The sequence below is a fragment of the Eleutherodactylus coqui genome, chromosome 2 (assembly GCF_035609145.1).
Source record: "Eleutherodactylus coqui strain aEleCoq1 chromosome 2, aEleCoq1.hap1, whole genome shotgun sequence".
NCBI classification, from domain to species: domain Eukaryota; kingdom Metazoa; phylum Chordata; class Amphibia; order Anura; family Eleutherodactylidae; genus Eleutherodactylus; species Eleutherodactylus coqui.
In genome coordinates, this window is record NC_089838.1 from 166432667 (window position 1) to 166453014 (window position 20348).

General features: G+C 39.8%; 1 protein-coding gene across 1 annotated transcript in view; it reads right to left on the reverse strand.

Moving 5' to 3' along the window:
- The window catches only part of TAFA5 (TAFA chemokine like family member 5), a 540296-nt gene that overhangs the window by 254829 nt on the left and 265119 nt on the right, over positions 1 to 20348 (reverse strand). The window contains exon 2 of the mRNA XM_066589899.1: positions 13481 to 13630. Within this exon, the coding sequence (XP_066445996.1) occupies positions 13481 to 13630 (150 nt within the window). The remainder of the gene's footprint in view (positions 1 to 13480; positions 13631 to 20348) is intronic.

Here is a 20348-nt window from a genome sequence, read left to right on the forward strand (position 1 = left end):
AATGAAGTTCTGGGGTATAGATGCAACGAATATATGTACAGGGCAAGGGATCTAGGTTAGGAAATGTACCAGAGTCCCGAGCCCAAACATGTAAGCTCTGTTTAAAACTGTTTTCTGTCTCAACGCGTTTCACCACGATTTTCGTGGATCTTCAGGAGATACTTAGGAGCTTTATATGAGAGATAACGATATCCTAGAATAAATTATCAGAACCATTATTTCAAGGTAATGACCCTATATAGGAGATGATGGCAAGTTACGTCCTAATATAAATGTGGGTGGTGACCTTGATCAATACAGTAATCTAACCCTTTAAATTTCCCGATTAATTGACAGCTCCCGTGTAACGGGTATTCAGTCAGTTAGGGTCACCCAACTGCAAGGGTCACTCGCCGTTGGTAATGACGAATGGTAGACGTTTGCATGGGTCCCCTGAATGCTCTCCTATTTCTTTGAGAGATAGTTTCAAGAACGCACATGACGCCCTTCCCTCACTCCTAAATAAATATTACCGTAGGAGAGAATTAGGACCCAGCCCGTATAGGAGTCGGTCCTAAGTCTATCAATTGCTAAATAGCAGAGGGATAGAGATCTTTTCTGGTGTCTCTTTATCATCCTTTTCTCCTTTTAGAATGGCTGTTCTTTAAAGCATTTGATAAAAATGTTGGATTTTTCTATAATAGTGTGTAATTATGACTTTACATAGCACACTTTAATGTAGGTTAGTACTGTACATAGATGTATACTCACCTTTCTCTATCACCATAAATCTGTTCTCAATAAACTACTTTTTGGTCAGACGTATTTGCAGTTGTAATAAGAGACACATGGTAGATTAACTGTTGTAGAGGCGAAATAGGTTTGGAATAGTGTGTTTCTTTTAATAAATCAATATTTGACCCCAGCATTTCCCTTGCACATAATGAGTAGAAACAAGAATCTATTGAGCATTGCTAATGTGATACATTTCTCCCCATTACTTCCTATGAAGAAATCCCTGCACTCTGCATGTGGATTAGAAAAGTGAGCATGTACATATCAATGTTCTTACCCACTGTCTGATTTTGCTGAACTAGCTGAATATTTTCTATTAGTTCCTTCCAAAGCTGCTATGGCCTGCCTTCCTTGGACATGACAGCAGTAATCAATAAAGCATATATTATTCACCCAATAGGTCACAGAGGAAAATGGTAAAATTGAGTCCGGAGAGTACAGAGTAAATTAGCAAAGTGACTCTTGGGGCTCATATTTTCTAAATGTGAGTGAATAAACAGATTCATGTACAGCAACACATATAAAGTGATGATATGGGAGCTATAAAATGCTGTAAGTTAATATTTCAGGCCTTAGCTATTCTAGTGGGGGAATCCTCAAAATACTGTACTATGTTATATGTAAAAGTGACTATGCATGTGTGACACTGTATATCGAATCGAGACTCATTGTGAATATTGTCAAGGCTGTAGGTTGGGATTGTGAAGTTGATCTTCTGTTGCATCTTGGAACCAATGTATGAGTAAGTAATTTACTTGCTGTGAAAGGAGGAGCCCCTGGGTGTTGCTGGGCCCTTCTGGTTGCTGGTGCGTACTGGCAGTGGTAGGGAGGGACTTCTTTCTTTCCAATATGTTGACTATGGAATCATCAGACAGGTTGCAGCCCCTGGGCCATGCCTACCAAAGTGGGTTTCATTATAAGCCTGAAGTGCAAGTAACAAGGGCATTTATGGCATAATAAACAGTGAACCCACCATGATGCTGCAACAGTTTATTATAACAATCAAACAGGAGATCCTTCAAGATATTGGAAGGGTCAGGCTTTTAAACTTATCGCAAAAGTCGATAATAACTACAGTTCTTAACCCTTGTTATTGAGGACAGTCTCTTCTTAACTTTGCAATAGTCATCTGATAAATCGGAGGCACTTGGGCATAGACAGTTAATCCCACAAATAAACAGGTCTGAATTGAGTCTGTGGAATATCCATTGACTCCAGTGGGTAGTCTGACTTTATCCAGCAGCTTCTCTATGTCACGCTAGGCAATTATTGACATGGTTGGCGTTTTCCACTCACATAAATGACTGAACAGAGTCCTTACAACAAGTCCTTGGCATCAAGGATGTGATATACGTGCTTGCGATGGCAGCGGCAGGGCACATGGTTAGTCACAAATATCTGGGACTGAAGCTCCGTTAATCCAAACAACTTGGTGATACCCCTGAACTTGCAAATCTTCTTCTTTAGCTCCCTTTTACAGGCCATAGAACAAACAGCCATAGGCCATGACAGGGGGCCTGTTACAACACCCAGCTAGCAACCACATCCTCACGTCTTGGGAATACCCCTGAATTTACAAATCTTCTTCTTTAACTTCCTCTTATAAGCCTTTGGCCAAACAGCTATAGGCCATGCCAGAGGATCTGTTACAGCACCGAGATGGAAGCCACATCCTTACTGCAACAACTTCCATTGGAAACTACACCCCAACTAGTGTACCTATGTATGTTGCCTGCGTGTCCCAGATGTCCTAGTAAACTTAAAGACCCATGATTATGTCACACCCCTTGGGACCTACTGCAGCCAATAACAACCCACTACTATTATACTCTATGGGAACATTCAAAACAGTTATATTACAAGACCACTAGAAGTCACACTTATGCAACAAATAGCAGAAATGCAATCATATAAACAGAAATATATAACATAATAGGTATTGTACATAACAGTGCAAAGAATGCAGTAAATCCATCTACATGGCATACCACCTCCACAAAAAAGAATTCCAAAATATTAGCCAGGACTTTGTGAGATAACGGGCTCAGTTGCATTTTCAGAGGTTCAACTAGTCTGTAATCAGATGAACATGGCACTTTGTACCTTGGAGTTTAATGCGTGTATATGACATTGGTGTAAAAGTGAATCTTTTGGATATGTTAGTCATGATGTTGGTAGGTGGATAAAGAAGAAATACCTCAAGAGGGATGCTTTACATCCTTCAAATAAAGAAAGAGAAGTGCTTAGTGAGGAATTCAGAAAATTCTTTTGATAGACATTTAAACTAGATGAATAGCGCAGAAATATGATTTATGAGAAAGATTTCTGTTCTCCAGCAGTTAGGCTGAAGTGGTGTGTTGGTAACTTAAAAAATGTAGTGGTTAATGTTGGAGATGAAATTGATGCAGGTGCCTAGAATAAAACAAAAACTAATGTTTTCCATATAATGTATACTAATGCCCATAGCTTAGGCAACAAACTCTGTGAGCTAATACATATTAGATCTAGTCACTGTAACAGAGACATGGTTCAAGGATTGTAATGACTTAGAAATAACTATACCTGGAAACACATTGTACAGGAAAGAGAGTAGAAAGAAAAAAAAACACTATTGTTCACAAGAAAGGTTAGTAATGTAATAAAAGAAAAAAAGGCTGCTTATAAAGGGTTTAAAGAAACAGGAAGTGTACATGACCATGATAGAGAATTGTATCAAATGAGGCAGGAAGCAAGCGTAATATTAATGCTGCTAAAGCATAAAAGGAGAGAGAAATAACCAAACCTATTAAGAAGGGTATATTAGTGACAGAAAGAACAAAAAGTCTGGAAATACAAAATGGAGATAAGGATGTTGCTGACCATTTGAGTCACTAATTTTGTTCAGTATTTTCAGAAGCTTGTTTTCTGAATGGTAATATGATTGGTAATCGTATTATCTGTAGTTGTAAGGGAACAGATGTAGGTGAACTTAAACACTTAAAAGTGAATAAGACAATGGGTCTAAATTGTGTTCACCCCAGATTTCTTAAAGATCTCCAATCTGTGATTGTTCCACCTCTAACTGATTTGTTAACCAGTTGCTTCTAACAGGTGATGTTCCTGATGATTGGAGAAGGGCCAATCTTATACCCATCCATAAGAAGGTTGGTGGATAAGAATTAGGGAACTACAAGCCAGTTAGTTTGAAATTAAACTAATGGAAACTCTTCTGAAAAAGCTGATATTCGACCCCCTAGGACTACCAGTATGCTGGACATCAAAGCCAGATCATGTCAAACTAATCTCATTGATTTTATTTGGCTATCTCACAAACGTTATACATGTCAGTGGTGCCATTGGTATTGCCTTTCTGGATTTCAATAAAGCCTTTGGTACAGTACCACATAAATAGGTTATAGATAGGTTATTAAAAATTGGATTAATCGTTTGATACAGTGGATTTTCAATTGGTTAAAAGATAGATATCAGAGTGCTGTTAACGGAATGCATTTTGAACAGGGACAAGTTGTGGTAAGTGGTGACCACAAGGGTCTGTTCCGAATTGTATCCTGTGTAGGAAAAAAGACTATTCAACTAAAGTAAGCCCTTTCACAGAGTAGACATAAATAAAAACACAATCTTTATTGAATTTCTCCTAAAAACATACAGACACAATCGGGCACAAGGTTACCGCGTGGAATATGTCCTAACTGGTAGGTGCCAGGCACACCTCCATGCCAGCTAACCATGGACAAACCTCAAAAATATAACACAGAGTGACTAAAACTATGTCTCTCTTAATTGGGTCTATGTAAGAACATGCTTAGACCCCAAAAGATAGATAGTCGTTTATTAGATATAAAGAGTATTTCAATACTCAAAACAGTTATAACATAGTATTGCTTTGTGCTTAATTTACATATCTAATAAAGTGGTTTCTATGATCTCCGACTCACACGCCCTAATGGCTATACTTCGCAAGACCGATATAAAAAGGACGAATGTTTAGTATGGGGTGTTTTGAACTTGAATTGGAGGTACTGAAGCTCAATCCAGCTCAGAGTTCTCAAGCTCAGATTAAAGACTCAACGTGTTTCACTACGAATACTGCTGATCTTCAGGAGATTACAGAGCTATGCTCAGAGAGCAATATTGTATGGCCATCATTGCCAAATTTAGTATTCAGACTATCTAAATGGAGTCTCAGAATGTTGTTACGAGCTATATATAATCTAGATATGAGTCATAATATCCCTTGCTCTCTCAATCAATGAGTGGATAAACAACGACAAGGACAAAACTTATCAGTAATGGACAGGGGAGACATAATCTAAACTTTTAAATACATTAAGGGCTCAGTCAGACGAGTTAAATTTTCACGCATGTATAGACATGCTTAAAAAATGGATCTATTAGAACCAATGCTTTCCAATGAAAGAGGTCACATTTTTTAGAAGTGCTTAAAATTTGCACCCGCAAAATATAGGACAGCATTTTTAAATAGGAGCCTTCCTTTCTGTTACATGGCTTTGCACGAAAATGCGATTTTCGTGTGATGCGATGCAGCTTTGACAGTACGAAATCCTACTGTCAAAGCCCTTATATGAGCCCTAGCTGCAGGAAAAGAAACAAAACATCACCTAGAAGCGCTGTCCGGTTCCGGGGCGTATTCTCCCCAGGTCCCTGGCACTGTTCTTTATTTCTTCTGGCCGGGGATTGAAAAATCATTCATTAAATGGCTGTGATTGGTCACAGGGCTCAGCCAATTGGGTGCAGTGTCTCCAGAAGGTGGGGATTTTTCAATCTCCGGCCAAAAGAAATGAAGGAGAACAGTGTCACAGCCGCAGCAGGGAATAGCGATCCTCTTCCATTTCTTTTAACGGGCCCACACTATTCAAGTGCGAATTTTAGCTTCGGTCACACATTTTTTTCACATGCGTCCAGCGTTTTTTGTTTTTTTTTAAGCACCTATACATGTGTGAAAAAAACGCTTGTCTGACTGAAGCTTAAAGTTATATAAACGGTTTAGAAAGGCAATGCTTTTTTTAGATAGCAAGCACTAGAACAAGGGGCAATAATCTGAGATTAGATGGAGAAAATTCAGACGTGCTGTCAAGAAATATTATTTTACTGCAAGAGTAATAAATGCTTGGAACAAACTTCCAGCAGACGTGGTTGGAAAATCAACAATAAATGAATTCAAGCATGTCTGGCATAAACATACAGTATCTATCCTAGGAGAGAGATAAAATAGAAATAATATAACGGCAGCCTTATGGACCATGTGGTCTTCGTCTGCCATCAAATTTTTATGCTTCTATAATAATCAATGGGAAAATATATTTAAACAGTTCTAGAGATTCTTTTAACTCAGCTAATTGAATTACCCCCTTTTTTATATTTAGCATCAGCGTAGAGAAAAATGCATTGTATGATAAGTGTAAAATTAATGGGAGCTTGGGCATCTTTTTTGAAATTGTCCTCAATTTGCACTAAAAGACTTGCTTACATGTTTTGCATAACATTTATTATGTATTTTAGACACCTTCTAGACCTTGCCTGACAAAACCGGTGTGGCTGAACAGATATTGATGTGCAGTTATGGTAAATTAGGCACAGGTCCAATGCAACAAAGGGTGCCACAAACATTCTGGTGGAAATGAAACCATTTAATAAGTAGTATAAAGTTAGACATATATGTTTAAAGATGCTCCACATTAATCATCCAGCATGAGCCTTTGTGATAAATTTCACATATTTTAGACTGCTTAGTCTAAATTTACACTATTAAGACAGGATTAGTAAATCCTTTTTAGGTATGTGGCTTTATATAGTTGTAACTGATTTTTTTATAGTGATTTAATCAGATAATTAGACAAAACCTTACCATACATCTGTATGTACTGTACATGCTAAATATTAGGGACATCAGTTCATATTTTATTTGCAAACATATTCATCTTGAATACATATTTACCGTAACATATGTTTTGCGCATTGCAGACAAATGCTCACCTTCCTCTATCACTTTAAATCTGTCCTGAATAAAATACTTTTTGTTCAGAGTATACATACATCTTAGGGAGAATGCACACGGGCGGAAATTCTGCGGCGAGATTTCCAGCAGAATTTCCGCCCGTGCACACTGCCATATGATTGCATGAGTTTATGCAATCCTATGTGGATGGCCGCAATTTGACCGCATGAAAACTCACGCAGTAAACAAATCATGGCATGTCCTATTTCTGTGGGAGCCTCACAGAGGCCCGCACAGAAACATCACCGCTGACGCGGCGGTTCTGCTTTGCGCAAATGCAGAGGCGTCAGCCGGCACATAGGAGTGCGAAGGAGGAGACGCCGCAAGAGGTGAGCCGCGGGTCACTGCAAGGGCACGGGTTGCATCCCGCTGCGAGAATTCTCACAGCGAGATCTGACCAGGCCGTCTGCTTGAGCCCTTAGCCTGTTGTGGTGAAGTTTATTACCAAAACAACTCTGCCCTGATGTATTTGCATTATGTAATTACAGGGTAATGCCTCAAACTCACTCAGCATCACCATAGCATCTACAGGGGGGACCACGGAAAAGTAGCCCCGCACCACTCTCCTCTGAAAGCTGTCTAAAAGAAAATATGTCTTTGCTGCCCATAATAACCAATCACGGCTCAGCTTTCATAGTCATGCCAGACTAATCTAATTTCCTTCTATGATAGTATCACTGACTGGGTTGATCAGGGAAATGCGGTGGATATAGTTTTTCTTGACCTAAGTAAAGCATTTGACAAAGTATCTCATACTATACTTATTGAAAAAATGACCAAATACGAGATTGACAAGGCAACTGTTAGGTGGATTCACAACTGGCTGAGTGATTGTACTCAGAGTGGTCATAAATGGCTGCACATCCAAGTGGAAGAATGTATCAAGTGGAGTACCACAAGGTTCTGTCCTAGGCCCAGTGTTGTTCACCATTTTTATAAATGATCAGGAGGAGGGAATTGATGGGAAACTAATCAAATTTGCTGATGACACAAAACTAGGAGGGATAGCTAACACTAGGGAAGAGAAAGAGAGTATTCAAAAGAGATCTAGAAAAGCTTGCACAGTGGGCAGTGACTAACAGAATGGTATTTAACAACGAGAAATGCAAAGTCCTACATCTGGGCAAGAAAACTGAAAAAAAGCACATACAGAATGAGAGAAATTGAGCTAAGCAGCAGCACATGTGAAAAAGACTTGCGTATACTAATAGATCATACACTGAAGATGAGTCAACAATGTGATGCAGCAGCCAAAAAGGCAAACACAATTCTGGGATGTATTAAGAGAAGCATAGAGTCTAGATCACGTGAAGTCATTATTCCCCTCTACTCTTCCTTAGTCAGACCTCATCTGGAATACTGTGTCCAGTTCTGGGCCCTTTAACAAAGACATAGACGAACTGGAGCAAGTTCAGAGAAGAGTTATCAAGATGGTGAGTGGTCTGCAAATCATGTACAATGAGGAACGGTTAAAGGATCTGGGAATATTTAGCTTCCAAAAAAGAAGGCTGAGAGGAGACTTAATAGCAGTCTACAAATATCTGAAGGGTTGTCACACTGCAGAGGGATCAGCCCTATTCTCATTTGCACAAGGAAAGACTAGAAGCAATTGGATGAAACTGAAAGGAAGGAGACACAAATCAGATATTAGAAAAAACTTTCTGACAGTGAGGGTGATCAATGAGTGGAACAAGTTACCACAGGAGGTGGTGAGTTCTCCTTCAATGGAAGTGTTCAAACAAAGGCTGGACAAATATTTGTCTGGGATGATTTAGTAAATCCTGCACTAAGCAGATGGTTGGACCCATTGACCCTGGAGGTCCCTTCCAACTCTATCATTCTGTAATTCTATGATTCCATGATTCTTCTATAGCTGAGGTAAAATGATTGGTTGATATTGGCAACAAAGATTGTTTTTTTTTAGACAACCGTCATGATTAGTGTTGTCGTCATCAGCTAGGAGATAGGATCATGCCAACCAGTTTTTTTCAAAAAGAGTGTGTGTCTCTCAGCTGTTAGCACTATTGCCTTTCGATTCTGGGGTTCTAGGTTCAAATACCATTAAGGATAACATATGTATAGAATTTGAAAACATCGCTCCAGAAGAACAGATGTGGTCCTTTGTCAGATTTGAACCTACAACTCCAACACTTCATAGCAGCACACCTGCTGTAAGCCACCACACCTGTTCTTTCTGCTAAGGAAGAGGAGAGGAACAACAAGAATAAACACAAAGAAAACATAAAAACAACATTCAAATGTTGTTCTTAAACAGATTTGAACCCGGCACTCCAGCACTGCAAGCTAGCATTGCCAGCAACAGAGCCACCATACCCTTCCTGAGCATTTTAGAGAAGGAGAAGATTAGGAAGAATAAATAAAAAAATAAAAACAACATCCAGATGTTGCTCTTGGATTTATTTGAATTTACAATGCCACCACTGCTAACAATGGAGCCAACACACTTCTTTTTTTTCCCTTCTTCAAAGTAAGAGAGGAACAATAGTAAACACAAAGAGTACATACAAACTTCATGCAGATGTTGCCCATAATCAGACCTGAATCAAGAACTCCAACGCTAGAAGGTGACAGTGCTAGCCAAGATTCTTCCTTCTTACTCCTCCTGCTTCTTTTTCTTTTCCAGAGAAGTAGTAAAAGAAGGAGAAGGAAAGAATATGTTCTTATTCCCCTTCATCTCTTTCTTCCCTTTCTCATTCCCTTTCTCATTTTTTCTCCTTTACTTCTTCTTCCCCTTCACTTTCTTTTTATTTTCCTTCTCCACTGGGGGAAGAGGAAGAAGAAATTTGAAGAAGGAAAAGAAGAAGAAGGTAGAGAATGAGGGGTAAGAGCTATCTTCAGGTGGAAGGTGGGGGCGCTATGATGGCACCTTCTTCACTCTGAGATCGCACACCCCTAAGGCCAGCCCTGATGTCCAGTAAGTGTAAAGAGCTGTTTTTATCTGGACACAAGATCCTGAAACCAGTGTCTGGTGTCCTGAATGTGGGCTTACTACAACCTTGGTTCTGCTGTCCCATGTTGCATGCTCATCTCTAGTGTTCCATATTGCAGCCTCAGCTCTGTTGTTCCATGCTGCAACCTGGACTCTACTGTTTCATACTGTAATCCTAAACTCCGTTCCACAGTTCCGTTACTGATCTGATTGTGTATTGTGACATAACTTGTATAAATCAGACTATGGTTGAAAACTGTTCTGCTGTTGTCTCACCTGTTAGATGCCAGATTTTGAAACCCACGGTGTTAGGCTGGGCTCAGAGGGCTGTAATTTGCTGCATGCCACAAACAGGAGAAACATTGCGTACTTGCTGCGTACTGCCAAGTACTGTCTTGGCATGTAATACGCACCAAGATAGAAAATGCTGTGATTTTTCTTCTGCCTGCATAGCGTGCAATTCGTATGAGTAGTAACATGACCATTTATGGCAGATTGATACAGCATACTCCGCACATGCTTTTATTACACATGCTTCGTGCAATTTTTTTTTGTAGCGCACCTATTCATGCGCTAAAAAAAACACTCGTATGACCCAGCCCTTACAGTAATTTTAATTGCAACGCTATATTTCATCATGCCATACAATGGACTTCTGGCACAATAATAAAAACCACCAGATACCATTTAAAAACAGTAACTGCATTATTATGATCACAAATAATCTACCATAAAATAGTGCTTGGCGGTTCCAATTGGATACAGTGTAACCAATCTATTACTATTCATTGAAAATAAACCAATGATTCCACAAGGTCACAAAAAACACAACTTAGATGCTTAGGTACTTAATCAAGTTGAAATGTTGAAATGCTCTTTATACGAGTACAATATACCAGTTTCTGAATGCCGTTTTATAGGTTCTCCTCCCACATAACAAACATTAGAACAATTTTATTAATCTTCACTGGGAGGTAAGACAACCTGCTTTATCTAAAGAAACCTTTACACAGAGGAGTTATCGCTTGAATGATAGCTAAAAAAAGCAAATTCGAGCGATAGTCATTCAATGTACCCATGGTCACCGACTGGACACTGAGTGGAAATCGCTCACTTGTTGGAATCGCTTGGTCTTTAGCTCAATCTTTAGTTTATCTACAATTTCAATTTTCCTCTAAGGGCTTCTGCACACGGATGTATTTGCGCGATTATTTGCATGTACAAAATTTGCATGCGCAAAATGCAGAGAGTAGAGCCCATTGATTTCAATTTCTATTACTTGTTTGTGCAGCATTTCACACACCAAAAAAAAGCATTGTGCCCTACTTTTCTGCTGATGCGCATGCAAAAGACGCCTCATTCATAGCATAAAAACGTTGCACTAAGGCATGCACAAAAACGCATACGCCCATGTGAAGGAGACCTAAGAGGTGCACAATGTAAAAGATTTGGATCATGTTCCCGTTATACCTAAAAAGACAATTGTTCTGCTATTGTATAGAAGACAGCTCTGTGTTCCCTCATACACTTACTAAGCCTCCTGCTATCTCTAGGGGGTCAATCTTTATCTAACTGTATAGTATAGTTCTTATTAGAGATGAGTGAGCACCCAAATGCTCGGGTCCGCGTTATTGGAGTCGAGCTTTTCGTAAAATTCGAGAATTGTACTCGAGTAACGAACCCCATTGACTACAATGGGAGACTCAAGCATTTTTGTATGTGGGACGCCGGGTGCTGAATTTTTTTTTTCCCCCTAGGTTCGTCTCTCTCTCTCTCTCTCTCTCTCTCCCCTGCCTGCCTGACAAAAAAATTTGCCAATGACGCGCGCTGCGTCACGGAGGGGAGGGGCCAAAACAGGCACGTCACAGCGGGGAGGAGCCAAAAACTGGAGCGGGGTCGAACACGGCTTGATGCTCAATTGAGTAACGAGCACCATCGAGTACGCTAATACTCGAACGAGCATCAAGCTTGGCAGAGTATGTTCGCTCAACTCTAGTTCTTATTGATTGGTCTAGGACATGCATAAAGAATGCCTTGTAGTATTTGTATTAGGCTAGTTTCAGATGGGCATATTGTAACAAGTCTGTAACACGGATCCCTATTACTGGTGTGTTACACATGACATTACAACTGTATGTCATCAGTATGTTTGTAGCATCTCATCTTTTTTTGTCTCCATATAGTTCATTTCCTACTGGACAAGTAATGATCCATATTTGCCCAATAGAAAAGAATAGTAAGGCCTCCCACACACCTGCGTTTCTTTAACGTGAATATCAATGGAAGTTTTTAATGTTAAAAACACATTGCAAGTTTGTGCTTTGCAATTTTTGTGCGATGCGTTTTTAACATTAGAAAGTCCCATTGACATTCGCATAAAAAAAATGCAGCGCTAACGCAGGGTTAAAAAAACACAAGTGTGTGGGAGTCCTAATACGGAGGCAAAAACGCCCAAAATAGGTCATGTGGCCCTTTTAGAACATCAGTGGAAAATATGGCCATGTGAATAGATACATAGATTCACATTAGCTCCGTTTTATAGTTCGCAAACCACTAAGCAAATATTGAGCTAATATACGCTTATCTTAACCCTTTGCAATCCAATTTTGGATTCAGGGTTTCCTAGGGGGCTCTCTCTTTCTGCCATTATACAATGGTTCCATCTGCTGGCTAGAGCCAGTACTGCGGTATGTGACATGCTGGAGAGGCCCCCTGACAACAGAGCGGCCAGTAATATACAGTAAGAATAACCTGCCGGACATCTTCCAACATCGGAGCTGTACAGCCTTCAATCAGAAGGTCTTCAGACATCAGACAGTGGATTGGAAAGGGTTAAAGCAGCCTTAGTACTGCATGTGTGCGGTGTAAGGATAAAACAGCTCTAAAGAAACAAACCCAGTAACCCAGGTAGCTTACAAAAAATGATCTATATGTATGCTGTTTTTTATATGGAAGCCAATTGAATGAGCAGGGGCACTTTAATGTGACCAAGAAGGTAAAGCCAACGCAGACAAAACCAGGCTTCTGCCACGACAGTTTTCGGATGCCTGCTTACTGTAGTAAGATTTTTGTTTACAAGCATACAAATGAAGCCCCCGTAAATGACAGTACCTGCAAGACAATTATGACTTGTTTATGCCACACAAAATTGCTATTTTTTTTTCTAAAGACAAACATTTTCTTCCCAGGATAAGTATGTGAGGAGGCTCCGGGCTGCTACTATTTGGCAGTGAGTCATATGCAGTGATATTTTTAATGAGACAAAATACTAGAAATAAAGACAAAAATACTATTCTAACAATGCTGCAAGTGCTTTTTTATCCAACAACATTAGCTTTCACGCAGGAAAAGCCACATTAGCCTAAGGGTGGCATTAAAACTCTGAATCTGAATTGGAGCAAAATGCATTTTTTAAGCTACTAATCGGGTAGCAGTGGGTACATCTCATAAGCTACATTTTTATTGCATTATTCAAACATGTTTTGAGTCCAGTTATTCTGAATTCAAAGAATATTAGAACGCTCCATTAAATGTCTGGCTCGCTCTTTTACATCTTTATCCCCGGCTATAAAACTACGCTTTGATACACACCACTGAGAAACATAAACATGTTCTGAAATGCATACATGTATCATAAAGTCTTCTGCATGTATGGATTACAAATGCTTTAAAGCAAGCATCCAGCTTTCATCTGCACATATATAGGTAGCACAGTAATAATGAGAATATATCATTCTTACCATCTACGCATGCTGGCCTTGCTCTTGTTGTGCCGGCAATCTGTCCTTTTCTGCATGCACAGCGAGCAGTTTGTCGGGCTATGGTCCTTCGAGGCTGACTGCTATCTCTGTCGTATGTAACAACCTCACATGTACCTGCAGCCAGTTGACCTGGAAAAGAACCAGAAACAGGTACCAATGTCAGAGAAGGTACTATAAGCAATCAATGATAGGTAAACAGAAAGAGGCCCCATACAGCAGAAGCCACTTCTCCACAAATGGGAAATAAGCTGCAGGATGCAATCAAACTGAGATGACATATAATTTTTCTCAGAGCTTGACATGTCAAAAATCCAGCAAAGTGATGCTGTCAAGAAAATTATTATTGGCCTACAGAAGGAGAGTTGGGTCAATCAGGTCAGAGTTACTCGGAACACAGGTAAAATTTAGACATGCTTCTTGAGGTACAGGACTGTTGTATCTGATTACAAAACCGACATATACATACACACACACACACACACATATATATATATATATATATATATATATATATATATATATATATATATACCGTACACACAAAACTTCAAATGAACGAGTGCCTAGGATGTAGTTTACTCCGCAGTGGTTGTTCTTTTTCTGCCTGTACTCATATAACCTTCATTAGCATGCACTACCTATGTCTTTAAATGCTATTGTAATTGTGAATTATTATCTTCCCAGGTGTGAAATGTATAAATTATGCAGTATCTAATGAAGGTGAAAAACTGTTGTTAATGAGGCAACTGCTATTATTTAAAACATTCGCTGGAGATGTAATAGAACTGTTTTTGAAACTTTTGTCAGAAACTCAGAACTTGTAAATGTAAAACACTGTTAACCTAATTCTGTTTATCCTGTTTATATAAACAATGAAGATTCTTTTCTCGTTTCCGCAGCATTCATGTGGGGCATTTTTTGTTGCGTTTTTGAGCCACAATTTAAAAATGCATTATAAAAACTGCCTGCATTGTTAGAAACCGCATGCAGTGTTTAATAGCAGAAGCATTTTTTTCAATGTATGTGGGGTTTTTTAATGCGATTTTTATTTGAGGTTGAAAACTACAACAAAAAACATTACTTGTGAATGCATCCTTATATGAAGAATAAATACAGTTATATACATAAGAAATTTGAGTTATATTTTTAAAGCATGACTATTTCCTATTTACTTTATTTTCCTTTTGTTTTATATAAATATGTCCACCCGTAACTTTTTGCAAATTTTGCTAAACAGACACTTTTCACACAACTCCTGGTCAACCCATTAGAGATGAGCGAGTATACTCGCTAAGGCACTACTCACTCAAGTAATGTGCCTTAGCCGAGTATCTCCCTGCTCGTCCCGAAAGATTCAGGTGCCGCCGCGGGGCGGGGAGCTGCGGGGGAGAGCAGGGAGGAACGGAGGGGAGATTTCTCTCTCCCTCTCTTCCGCCCGCTCTGCCCCGCTCCCCGCCGCAACTCACCTGTCAGCTGCGGCGGCCCCCGAATCTTTATGGACGAGCGGGGAGATACTCGGCTAAGGCACATTACTCGAGCGAGTAGTGCCTTAGCGAGTATACTCGCTCATCTCTACAACCCATGTATATATCATCTATCTAATATAATTGTATTATTTTTTTTGTGTGTTTTACCACTGAAAATCAAGTTTAAAGTGGCTGCCACTACAGGTCTCCCTTTCAGCAGCTTTGCAATCCACTACTTGTTGTTTGGCATTTGACTTGTCTATTATCAGGGACATGAGGTCATGCAACAGGGATGGACATTCAGATGATTCTTTGGAGCAGTTCTGCAAGGCAGCATAGTAAGTGTGGCAGAGGAAGCCCAGGCCACTGCAGTACTAGCAGAATGGCTGGCTTATGAAATGCTCACTGCAAGTGGATTGCAAACAGCAGGGCAGCATAAAACAGGAAAAACCTAATGGAAAACTAAATTGATGGGTGCAAACAGCAGCAAAGCAGTAGGCAATGAAGGACTGGGCTGCTTTAAAAAAATGTTTAACGAATCAGGTATGTTTAAAGACTAATTTCTGATTATACAAATTCAACACATTATCACGACTTTCAACAGGCTCTAAATCCCATTACAACCACTAGGTGGCCACACAGACAAATATAGTATATACATTTCCCTCTAGAGTATTGTGAAAGCATGTTTGTTTTTTCAAAGCTGATGAACTCACACTAAATTCTTAGGTTAGGTTGAGCCTTGAGGAGAGGTAATCTAAGGAAGAATACATCTGTATATATTAATATGTGTGTTACAAGGAATATGTCTGTACTTTGTATTGAGCCAAGACTGTGAAAAAACAGTACATACACACAGATGCAGTAGCGTTCATTTGGAGTACAATATGTTCACATGCATGCTACAAGACTTGGTACAGAAACTCCTGCAACTGTTTCTCTGGTTAGACCTGCTATCAGTATATATATATATATATATATATATATATATATATATATATATATATATATATATATATATATATGACTTCAGCAAATGATTCTGGTTGTTTTGTATGGCAGACAGTCAAAGATCACTCATAAAATAACCATTTACTGTGTCTTCATATCATTACTTGGCATTGTCTCTACAACAGCGCCAGCTACTGTACTCCAGTAATAACGCCTGTCTGCAGTACAACTATAATAGTTAAAGGCAAACACAGACCCCTATACTAATGACAGCAAAGCACACTGCCCCGTAAATACCTGCCATAGTACCCAATATTAGCCACAGTGTTCAATTACAGTGCCAATCATAGTAATACAATACCCTCTCCTTAACTGAAAGGGGGTTATACCTGAGCAATCATTCAGAGACCAATCACTGGTAATTCCCTCATTCGGTGTCAGAAATCAGTGCAGTGGAACATCCTTACAGCAGTTAACGGTGGAAAGAACTGATGCAGACTGTCTTACATGTAGGGCATATTGCATATGATAATTTCTACAGAAACTTCTACAAACTACTAGTCCTGCTACTAATTAGATACTGTACTTACTAACAAAGCTCAACAATATCCTATTTTGAAGAATTTCTCATCTGCCAATTCATGTGTAATATATTGTGGGAAGTGATGACTAGTAAAGATGAGCGAACACCAAAATGTTCGGGTTCGCGTTATTCGAAACGAACTTCCCGCGATGTTCGGGTGTTCGTTTCGAATAACGAACCCCATTGAAGTCAATGGGCGACCGGAACATTTTTGTATTTCGCCGATGCTCGCTAAGGTTTTCATGTGTGAAAATCTTGGCAATTCAAGAAAATGATGGGAACGACACAGCAACGGATAGGGACGATGTTAGCCCATTGAATTCAGTGGAGCCGTCAATACAGCCGACTCCACTGAATGCAATGGGCTGCCGGCGATCGCGGGATGAATTGTCGGAAAGGGGTTAAATATATAAGCCCTTCCCTGCAATTCATCCAGAAATGTGTAAAAATAAAAAATATATATATACTCACCTGGTGCCCGCAGACGGAGTTCAGCGCGGCAGGCTGCAGTTCTCCTGAACTGCTCTGAACAGCTGTGAGTAGTATTCAGCAGCCGGGGATTTAAAATCCCCGCCTGCTGAATAAGATGCCTCTGATTGGTCACAGCCTGACCAATCAGAGGCCAGCCCTCACTCACACCCATTCATGAATTCATGAATGGGTGAGTGAGGGCTGCCTCTGATTGGCTCAGGGGCAGCTCTCCTGCCCCTGAGCCAATCAGAGGCAATTTTAAATCCCCGGCTGCTGAATACTACTCACAGCTGTTCAGAGCAGTTCAGGAGAACTGCAGCCTGCCGCGCTGAACTCCGTCTGCGGGCACCAGGTGAGTATATATATATTTTTTATTTTTACACATTTCTGGATGAATTGCAGGGAAGGGCTTATATATTTAACCCCTTTCCGACAATTCATCCCGCGATCGCCGGCAGCCTATTGCATTCAGTGGAGTCGGCTGTATTGCCGGTTCCATTGAATTCAATGGGCAAACATCGTTCTTCTCTGTCACAGCTGTTACAGCTGTGGCAGAGAAGAATGATTTGTCTTCTATATGTTCTCAATGGGGTTGGCGCTGCTGCCACCGGCCCCATTGAGCGCATATAGAAAAGATTTCTCAGGGAAGAAAGTTAAAGTAACCCGAACATCCGAACATCGTGTGGTGTTCGTTACGAATAACGAACATCCCGAACACCCTAATATTCGCCCGAGCATCAAGCTCGGACGAGTACGTTCGCTCATCTCTAATGACTAGCTATTAAGAGAATTTCCTCGAACTGCCAAAACTCAAAGCAAAAGTGCAAATGTTGACTATAGCAACCAATCAGAGTTCAGCCTTCATTTTCCAAACAGTCTTGGAATGGAAAATAACACATAGGGGGTATTTATAAAACGGTCTAAAAAAGGTTTATGTTGCCCCTAGCAACTAATCACGGCACAGATTTAATTTCTTATTGTGCTTTTACAAAATTAAAACTGTGCTGTGATGAGTTGTGATGAGCTACAAAGGCAGTTTTTCATTTAGACAGCTTTCATAAATTATCCCCATGGTATCCAACCAGTTAAAATATGTATATAAGGGTTGTGTTTTAAATATGGTGCTCATAGAAACAAGACTTTGTTTGCAGGCTACTTATTGATGACTCTATTCAGCTACTGATCAGTGCTTGAGAGCTTCTTTAGACACAGACCATTTTATATGGCAGCTAAAACCTCATAGTTGTGATATTCTGACATTGATTTGCTACGTCAGGTACTGGAAATCTGCAGTGTGTGAAAGGCAAGGTGGATTCAGTCAAGCATCTCCATAGAAAATGTCATGCCTTCTATGAGAAAGCTTGGGCATGGTTGGACCTTCCAACAGGATAATGTTCCCAAACATACCACAAAATCCACCAAGACATGGTTTCAGAAGCAGTCCTAGAAGATTTCGGAGTGGCCATCATAGTTGACTGACTTGAGCCCCATAAAAATTTTTTGGTGAGATTTGACTAAGGTGGTTGCAGCATACAAGCCCAAGAATATTAACAGAGTGGAGGCCATTGTCCATGAGGAATGGGCTAAGATTCTCAGAAACACTGTGACAATCTGGTGTCTGGCTATGCGTCATGTTTGCAGCAAGTCATAACATTAAAAGTTGCTCTACAAAGTACTAAAGACTCTTGTCATGAAGGGGTTGTATAATTCTGTACTGTTGTAGCCATTAAAAGTGGTATTTTGTGTTAAATTAGGAGAAATCTCTTGTTATATTAGTTGCTTTGAGCTATTTCATTTGTTCTTGTTTTTTAAATAGCTGAAAGTTTGTAAATTTGGTAATTAACCTAATTTGCAATGCGGGTTGAATAATTTTTATTGTAACTATATATATCAGACCAGGGGCGTAACTTGAAGCTTCTGGGCTCCAGTGCAAAATGCTTTTTCATAGTACTGGGCTCCCAATATGGATAAGAAAGGCCTTATGGGCCCCTCAAGGCTCCTGGGCCCAGGTGCAACCGCATCCCCTGCATCCTCTATAGTTACGCCCCTGTATCAGACTATATACATCCTACACAATGCTATAAACTCCATTACAGCAGCATCCAGGGCCCGACTCTTCTTACATTATGTGAATTTCAGCACTTGTCACTGAGACTTTGGAATCAGTTTTAAGTAGGTCATAAAATAAAGCCGCATATGTTTTACATGTCATTATCCTTGTTGTTGTGCTTTTCAGTTAAGGATTTACACCCGCATTTGTGAAGCTGTTAAACTGCAAATTAAACATTAAAGTGTAACATGATCAGCTACTTAAATTTTCCAAGTATCATGGAACCAAGCAAAAGCATATAACCTTTCAGAATTATACTGTAAATAGATGTCTTACAGTTACGTTAGTTGGTTTGCCCTTACAGAAGACCTACCAGAAGACACATATAAAAGACCATTTAAATGGGTTTTCCGGGACATAAAAAAGTAATACAGACTTAAAATGAATAAAAATTGAATACTCACCTATCCTGGTGGCTCCCAGTCCAGTGCTGCAGCCCTGGTGCCAGCCATATGGAATTCTGAAGAAGCATGGGCGGTCACATGCCATTCATTGTGCAAGTGACTGTTCAGACACTCACAGGCTGCAGGGGTGATTCTTCTATGCACGCTGAAGACTGTGAGTGGCCAAATGCTCTAGTGTACAATGAATGGCACATGACCACCCACTGCTTCTTCTGGATTCTGTACTGTGGGCACTGGGGCTGCATGGCTGAAAAAGGGAGTTCCCAGTATAGATGACTATTCCATTTTCCTTTAAGTTTGTTTTAACTTTTTTTTAACCCCCCTTTAAAAGCAATTAAAAACATAATCAGTTTAATGCATTCATTGTATGCTGAAATTAATTCTTTGAAGTTGCAGGCCCAAAACCTGACGCTGCACTACTGAGAAAGTCTAATGACAATACTTCCAATTCTGATTTCTATGAGGTTCAGTATTGTCATGGAAGGCTTGTGTACTGAAACCACTAATCATATCAGTCTGCATGCATATACAAACATTACTATGATTGTAGATGGCATTTGAATTCTTGCCAACACAGAAACCACATCAAGAAATGACATTACAATTTTTATGCAACGGGGATTTAAAAATCTGTACGCTGAAAAATCTGCACCATATAAGCTATGGCACAGGATTCCCATAGTACTCAAATGAATGTCTGGCAATTAGTGTTGGAATCCACCGTGAAAATACTGTGAGAACAGAGCTGACTTGATGTTCATAGTCCAGGCTTTTTTAATATTCTTCCTCTCTGCTGAGTTATCAATACTTGAATTTACAGGAGTAACACCTTTTGTTCCTGTGATTCTACAGATGTTACAGT